This window comes from Colobus angolensis, unplaced genomic scaffold, assembly GCF_000951035.1.
Source record: "Colobus angolensis palliatus isolate OR3802 unplaced genomic scaffold, Cang.pa_1.0 Scaffold33, whole genome shotgun sequence".
NCBI classification, from domain to species: Eukaryota; Metazoa; Chordata; class Mammalia; order Primates; family Cercopithecidae; genus Colobus; species Colobus angolensis.
This window is the reverse complement of record NW_012116599.1, coordinates 826,708-835,476: the sequence shown is the minus strand read 5'-3', so window position 1 is coordinate 835,476 and position 8,769 is coordinate 826,708. Positions and strand designations below refer to the sequence as shown.

Genomic DNA, 8,769 nt, shown 5'->3' with positions numbered 1-8,769 from the left:
AAATGTAAATGCCCCAAAAGAAGGAATTTTTTAAATTGTTTTTTACTTTTTTAAAACAATTCTACTTACTAACACCTTTAACAGAGTTGACTGACAGCCAACTGAGACCAAGAAAGAAATTCAGAATTGGCGTCTAGGGGTAAAGTAATCCAAAAGAAAAAATGGCTGGGCACCTGGACTCTGGTGTTGACCCACTAGCTGTCTATGTAAGAGGACGGGGGCTTAAAAGGATGCAAAGAAAATTCCATTTTGGAGACAGCTATTAATTGCGTCCCAAGGGAGGTCTTTAGTGCTATATCAGAGTCTCTTTTGCTAAGAGTGTTTAGGTGTGCTAATGTTGAAGAGCAGAATGGAGCGGGGCAGGGGACTGGAGGCAGGGGGCAGGGCCATGTGATCTCTGAGGGCCATCACCAAAACTGACACCACATTGTGGATCTGATTGGGCTCTAACCACTTGGGAACATTGATGATTGATGCGTCTTCCCTTTAGAGTACACCTCACAGCAACAGCTGGCTTCCCTCTCCTGTTGCCAGTGATACTCAGGTCTAGCTTTGGCTCATGTGAAGGAGTTGGAGCTGTTCCCAGGTTCCAGCTTGCTGGCAGCTTCATGCACAAGAAACATGCCAGTCAGAAGGGTGAACCTTGAACAGCAGCTTTGCCTGGCAGCTTAACGTACGATCCTGTTGTCTTCCATAGGTGATTAAAGCCATTGAGGAAGGCTATCGGTTACCCCCTCCAATGGACTGCCCCATTGCACTCCACCAGCTGATGCTAGACTGCTGGCAGAAGGAGAGAAGCGACAGGCCTAAATTTGGGCAGATTGTCAACATGTTGGACAAACTCATCCGCAACCCCAACAGCTTGAAGAGGACAGGGACGGAGAGCTCCAGGTCAGCCATGCTTACTTAATAGTGATGTATGAAAGAACACGTTAGAAGAGGCAGGCAAGTGGTGACTCACTTAAATTCCTGCCTTTTCATCAGAGGCCACTTCATGGCGCTCTGCAAACTGGGGGGCTTCTTTCTCAATTAGTACAGTATTTAAGGTAGTTCTGTTCAGCATTTTGAATAACCTAATACCTGTCAGCCATCAAATAGTTATAAGGAAAAAGCTTTAAAAAGTAATAATAGCAAAGAAATAACTGAAGTGCCTATTTTAGGATGCCAGACCTGAAATTTAGGAAGAGGGATGAAATGTACTTTTGGAAGACGTTCAGATCAGCTATATTTTGAAATGGGGCAGAAACATTGGAATAGGAAGAAATAAAGATTAGAAGACAGGTCTCTAAGCACAGCAATTTTAAGTTGACTTATAAAGTGTTAATTGTAAGAAAGAGATTCATTAGTTTTCAGTTCTTCTGGCTTCCCTTTTCTGAGTCTTTCAGAGAAGGAGGAAACAGGGCCAAGATAGGAAATGATTGAGTTACAAAGCATGCAGATGAATGTTTGGGAATGATTTTAAAGACCAAAATGATTGGACCACCTAAAAGAGGTACTTATCTTCTTGGAATGAGCAAAGTGAAGAAGCATATCAGTCTGTAGAGAACATAAAGATACTGTAAGTCCTACAAGTTCAGTGAGAACTTTCTATATGGAGAATGGACTTTACTGGTATAAGATTTAGGGTATCTACATATCAGTAGTCTCTTCTGAAAGGGTGTCGACCATCTTTATCAGTTAAATAATTTTAGAATACAGGCATAATAGACCAGGTGACTCAGGCCTGCGAGAGGTGAGACACTCACTCATCTCCGAGTCTGGGCTCCTCACAGGCTTCTGTTTCATCATGATCCTGTGTTAAAAATAGGACATTTTCTCCCACAGTATTTAAGCCCTTCCAATCTTTGCAGGCCCTGTGGTGTTCTCCTCTCATCTTCCTCCTGAAAACTTAGACTAAAGATCCTAGAAGAGAAGGAGTACACATTACATGAAAAAAAAAAAAAAAAAAAAAAGAGAACTGTGGAATAGATAGTAGAGATACCCGATATTCTCCTCCAGGTTTTCAAATCCCTGTCATTAGCCACTACACAAAATCCTCAATGGTCTAGCTCTTTTCAAATAAAACTGAAAAGGATTGAGTTAACATTTCACCTCTGCCACTTGGTCACTATGTGAACTAAAAAATAAAAAAAGTCTCCTACTATTGTGAGGCTATTTCTTGTTCTTCTGTTCTCCAAGAGGGTGAAATAGATGACTATAAGGCCTCCTTTCCAGAGCTAACTGACTTCTCTTCCACCTTTTAGATCTTCAGCACCAGAGCCCATGTATTTTTTCTGAGGGTCCATTCAAGGCCAGTTTTCTGGTGTTTGGTAATTCTTCTGTTAGCATAAGTCATTCAACCACTCTTACCACATAGCATCTGCTTTGCCCCAAGGTACAAAACAAGTTGAGGTATTAGATACACTATTATCAGTTCTAAATTCTTTTCGCTGATGGTACTTAAATAGCTTTGAAGCTTATTATGGCTTACCTATAATGAGACGTAGTATAACATGGTATGTGACTCAGCACAAAATTAGGCTAATGTCATGGTGTGCCACCAAGAGCACAAAGGCTTCCAGAACAAGCTTAAGAACAACCCTTAAAGTTATTGACATTGAGTGAAGATATTTTCATGGTAAGGTCATTTTGACCTTGTGGCTGCTCAGAGCCTACATCTTCCTCGTTAATGCTTTTGACTTAAAGTCAGAAGTAAATGCAAACTATTGGCTTTTGTCTAATAACAAATATTATTGCTTTATAGCCACACTCAATTAAATGTCCAAAATTCTATGAGGTAACATTTGTTATTGACTGAAAATTGAAAGAATAATTACATCTTGATTATTTTTGCTATAAACATTTACAGAATTGTACTTAGAAAATCAAATTTATATTGAAGTAATGGACACAAAAGAAAGTTTACAATGGCAAGGTATTATTTGGACATGAAACTGATTGATAAAACACGTCTTTGTTAAAATATTTATATAAAAAATACAAATCAAGTCGATTTAGATGAAAATTAAAATGTAAAAAATCGAACTGGATTAATTCTGCTATGTAGAAAATCAAAGCATTATATTGACTTAATTTTATTTTTACAAGGAAAGGGTTTTTTGGTTGAAAATATAGTAGTAATGATATAATTCTGATTTAAATATTTGTACTTAAATATAGTATCACATTGAAAATCAGGTGAAAGTGTTCAGATCAAACACATTCTGTAATTTTTAGGGAAAACAGAGTTCAAAAACTATGACTTAACAAGTAGCAGTATTTTTCTACAGGTTATTATAGTAAAGGTAGCATAAAATACCCCCATGAAGCCCTACTCTGATTATTAAGCAATTGGATGACGAGGATGACTAACTATAATTCTCTCAATAGTTTTTATTAGTAAATGATTTTTTATGTGTCAATATTATTAGGAAAGGTGGAATTCCTACCTGTAATTGCTTGTGACAGTGACCTAATAGAAAACACCTGGCCTAAGAAATAAGTAAACTAATAAATAAGTTAATAAGAAGTGCTTTGAATTTGTTGAAATCATTATTCAGGAACCCCAGCAAGGGAATACGAGAAGCACATTCCGCAATCCAAACAGTGATCAAAGTGGCCATTCTTCTGCCAGCCTTGGCACTCGTGCTGGTCAGGCATGGGTTGATTAAAGAGGGGATTAACTCCCTGCTGTCCCAAGTTTGTTTGAATGCCCCAAGTCTGCCTGCAGACCTGGCTGGAAGCATGCTGGACTTGAATTCTTGCTGTTTTCTCTGCTTCCATCCAGTCTGGCAGGTTGCAAGCTCGCAGTTTTCCTTACTCATACTTCACTAGGGTTTCCATAGTTGCTGAACGCAAGTCTGTAATATTCAGTGCTGGCAGGGATTGGACTCTTTCTGCAAAGACTGAACAGGTTTCAGCCATGAGGGCTCTCCTAGTCTTCACGCCAGGCTTGGGTGTTAAAAGACCTGCTATGAGCATGAATGCCCTCAGAGGGCCACATAAAACAAGCGCAGGAAATAGAATTAAGAACAAATAGGATGATTGATACGTGCTTTAGCAGCTTTGTGAAATTAAGAGCAAAATATCGCATGGTTACATTTAACAACAGTTGTTCCATTTAAAACCTTCTCTTAGCTTTTTGATTCTCCTTGCCTAACTTGAGGCAATCAGATTTCAGAGTCTTCTTGTCTCACTGGTAGCTCCATTCTGCTTATATTTTCTTGTTCTGTTTCTAGACCTAACACTGCCTTGTTGGATCCAAGCTCCCCTGAATTCTCTGCTGTGGTATCAGTGGGCGATTGGCTCCAGGCCATTAAAATGGACCGATATAAGGATAACTTCACAGCTGCTGGTTATACCACACTAGAGGCTGTGGTGCACGTGAACCAGGAGTAAGTACTCAACGATGTAACACGAAAGGGTAAATCTAGATTTAATAGTATTTTCTTTTTTTTGCTTTGAGCTGCATAATCATCCTACTCATTTAAAAAAAAAAAACAAAAACACACTGGAATGCCTCTCGTTTTGATTGAATGTAATTTTACACAGCCTCTATAAAGTAGCTACATTGTTGCATTAAATTGCTTAATGAAACATTTTAATACACCTGCCTTGTTGTGCTGTATTAATTGTGGCTGATTCAAATGTGTGTCTGCATGAAGCTCTAGAAAAGAGACTGTCAGCCCCCATGACTTTTTCTGTCCCTCTTTTGTCGCCCTATGTACAGGGACCTGGCAAGAATTGGTATCACAGCCATCACGCACCAGAATAAGATTTTGAGCAGCGTCCAGGCAATGCGAACCCAAATGCAGCAGATGCACGGCAGAATGGTTCCTGTCTGAGCCAGTACTGAATAAACTCAAAACTCTTGAAATTAGTTTACCTCATCCATGCACTTTAATTGAAGAACTGCACTTTTTTTACTTCGTCTTCGCCCTCTGAAATTAAAGAAATTTTAAAAAATGTCTGCAGCGTTGCTTGGTGTACAGATTGCTGAACCTGTGGGGCTTACAGAAATGACTGCCGGTCAGTTGAATTAGACCTGGAACAAATTGTTTCTCAGAAGTACTTTTCTGTTCATCACCAGTCTGTAAAATACATGTACCTATAGAAATAGAACACTGCCTCCGAGTTTTGATGCTGTATTTGCTGCCGGACACTGAGCTTCTGAGACATCCCTGATTCTCTCTCCATTTGGAATTACAACCATTGTATTTTGTTTGTGGCATAAATTACAGTCATCTCTCTTTCACTGGAATGAAGACCATGCCCAGGAACATTTTTTAAGGACTCAGCTGTGGCTTTTAGGGCTTGGTTCATACCATGGGGGAAAAAAAAAATCCTAGGAGAAAGCAACGTGGCTCATTCGTGTTGCCTCTTCAGTGCTCAAGCCACCTGGTGAATTCCTATGACGCAGGGGGCTGGAAAGAAAGGGAAAGTGGATTTAAAATATATATGTACAAAAAACCAAGCCCCATAATCCCTAACTGGACAAATGAGCTCTGTTTCTTTGGGCCTGAGGCTGTGCCATATAAAGTCTTATTTTAGGACTCTACAAACTTGTCCTATCTTATGGATAGTGGGCTGTGACAATCTGGAATAGAGAACGTTCACACTTCGCTCCTTTAAAGGAGCGACCCCAGATCTGCAAGGTAAGTCCAAAAACCAAGAATGAATTTTTCTCCGGTGAAAACTTCTTTCGTGTTTTAAACTTGATCTCATTCGAAATGCTGAAAACAGAAAAATACTCTCTCACATCTCTCAGGTTGTGTCGATGTTTTTCGGGATTTCAGTCCTTTTCTGACAGTGAAAGAGGAGACCAAACACAGTATGGTTTCCCTGCTATTCTTCCAGGGAGAAGTGACATGAACCAGATGAGGTCAGGCTCTGAGGAATGGTCCTAGACACTCGCTGGCTGTTGGCTGTGTGCTTTCCATCACAAAGGGCTGCTCCTGTCCTTTGGTGCCGCTCATTCATGGCACACATGTTTACTGAGTATCTTCTGGGCACCAGGCAGCAAGCACAGGAGTCTTTCTGTCTCCTCTGGAGAGTTTACCTCAATGGAGAAGTACTGGGGAGACTTTTCCATTAGCCTCATTTTCTGTCCTGCTCCAGGAAACTCTGTCCCCAAACAGGGCCAAAGAGGATTTACCAAGATGCCAGTGGTAAGACTTGGAACTCGCCTCGGCTTCCTCATGATCAGAAAGTTGACCTACCGAAAAATGCACCGCACATCATAAACCTATTAGCTTTCAATGCTTCTATTTTTACATCCCGGCATTGAGTTTGTTCGTTCCTAGAAGCAAAGGACATAACTTTGGACTGGACACATTTTAACTTTTCTTTTTTTTTCTTTTCTTTTTTTTTCTTTTTTTGAGTTATTTCATTTTTATCACTTTTAAACAAGAGTTGCTGATTTTAATGACCTTTTTTTCCCCTTGGTTGTATCCTGAAAGCTATTTCTTACAGAGCAAGGAATGTTAAATTTGATGCTGTCAAATCATGACAGTTTAGTAAAAACCTTTTTTGCGACATTAGTTGTAAAAGCTTTTCTGTTCAGAAGGAATGTGAAATTTGTTTTTAAAACTACTCCAACAATTTTTGTTTTATCACCACTTTTGTAAAAGTCTAGGAGTTCTGGATATTCATGTTAAAAGCTAAAAAATATAGGACTTTTTTGGGTTTTTTTGCTTGGTTGGTAAAAAATAATAATAATAATAATAATTATTATTATTATTTAAGACAGAGTCTCACTGTGTTGCCCAGGCTGGAGTGCGGTGGTGCAGCCTTGGCTCACTGCAACGTTGGCCTCCTGGGTTCAAACAATTCTGCCTCAGCCTTCTGAGTAGCTGGGATTACAGGCACCCACCACCCACGCCTGGCTAATTTTTGTATTTTTGGTAGAAACAGGGTTTCACCACATTGACCCAGCTGGTCTCGAACTCTTGACCTCAGACAGTCCCCCTGCCTCAGCCTCCCAGAGCATCAGCCACTGCGCCCAGCTGGCATTATATTTTAACTACAACAGAGTGTTACCTTGCATACATGGAATAATTTAAAGTTTTGTTTTGTTTTTTTGTCTTAAAGTCAACAACTTAAGACAAGGTGTTTTCTAAACACTGAACATATTAAAAGCAGACCATTTCAAAAGAGAACAAGTCCATTCTGAAATAGCCTAACACATTAACATTATATACTATGCTGGTGTTGTTTTGTTCCTGCTCAGCAGGTATTTCTGTAAATGAAGTAATCAGGGAAGGATCAAAAGAGAGGTGAAGTATGAAATCTTATTTTATTCAAAGGTCGCCTTCTGAATCTTAAAAATTTCAACATATGCATGTATTAGAGTCAAGGCCAATGCAAAGGCCAAGAAAGGACTTTCCAAGTGCCTTAAATAATATCCAGCAACAGTAAAAGTGTTAACTCTCTCCACTGCCTCCATGAAGTTTTAGAAGAGAAATGTGAGAACAATAGGAATGATGCATTGTTTCCCAGGGCGCAGAGCCAGACTCTGGCATCCGGACAGCTATGGATTCTGAAGCCAACTGAAATGTTGACACTGGGAAATTCGCTCCACTTTTCTTTATAACTCAGTTCCTCCACCTGGAAATTAGAGAGATAATGATACCTTAATAATAACACCTTTCCTAATGCATGGTGGTGTTGCAAGTGTGTATGAAATATTCTTAAGTGAAACGCAGTGAATTACACAGAAGAAAGGCGCGCTTCTTCCTCCAACATTGTCCAAGTATTATTCATCTGTCTTTCACTTGTGACCCCAATTGTTTTATTACAACATGCCAGAGTGGGGTGAAATGAAGTTCAGTGGTAGGGGGGTCATGCAGTGAAGCTTCTTCACTTAAATGGATTTATGAGAGTTTAGAGGTAAATACATATTTATACAATGGTGGTAGGCCTTTCAAGTTATGCTGGCAGGATAAACAGGCATTATTTAGCCTTGACATTTATAAAATTATTGTTTTGTAATGGGTGATACACACAAGTAAAATTCTGTTGCAATGAAAAGAACTGGATGGTAAACATATTTGGATGTTGTCACGACTGACTCAAAGGAACAAGCCTTTGTTTATTTAGTCACAATGAATTATCTTTAACTCATGACCCTACATAGACCACATGCTTTGGTCTCTGTTTAAGAAATTTCCCATGTTAAAGGAGTTGCCTGATTTCAATGGTGAGGAGAAGGCTCATTTCACTCAACTCTTATCCTGGCATTAAGTAGATACAAGTCTTCACATTCCCATACATCTCACTTCAAATGTCCAATCATTTTTGCATACACACAAGTCCCCAAATTGTCCACTTAATATTACAAATATGGTTAAGTAATATCTATTGATATCCAGATGTTAAGTGGGAAGGAATTGGCAGACTGAAAGGCAACACGTGTTTATGAGACCATTCTTTCTCCTCTAAAAATTTCTAGTAGCAAAAGAAACCATCACCAACCTTGTGTGTCCATAGGATGTGGAATACACTCTAGAGTTTTAAGATCATATTCATGTTCTCCTCATACTTCAAATACCTGCCTACCTGATGAAATCCCTGCACATTCATTTGATGGACTTGACTGATTTCCAGAGAGGAAATAGTTAGAAAGTAGATTTGATGACTTTTCTGTCATTTTTACATAATTGTCAAAATGAACAGCCTTAGTGGCTAACAAATGGCTTCTTCAAGATGTGAGTAGTAATACCCTAACCCACATTTATAATTTTAAATTGCTTAAATGAAATTTGTTTCTGGATAACTTATGAGCAAACTTTC

At 39.2% G+C, this 8,769-nt stretch overlaps 1 protein-coding gene across 1 annotated transcript in view; it reads left to right on the top strand.

Moving 5' to 3' along the window:
- Positions 1–8,769, top strand: part of EPHA4 (EPH receptor A4) — a 155,581-nt gene that overhangs the window by 144,782 nt on the left and 2,030 nt on the right. Inside the window, exons 16-18 of the mRNA XM_011951897.1 lie at positions 698–891; positions 4,218–4,373; positions 4,709–5,633. Of these exons, the coding sequence (XP_011807287.1) occupies positions 698–891; positions 4,218–4,373; positions 4,709–4,823 (465 nt within the window). The 3' untranslated portion in view covers positions 4,824–5,633. The remainder of the gene's footprint in view (positions 1–697; positions 892–4,217; positions 4,374–4,708; positions 5,634–8,769) is intronic.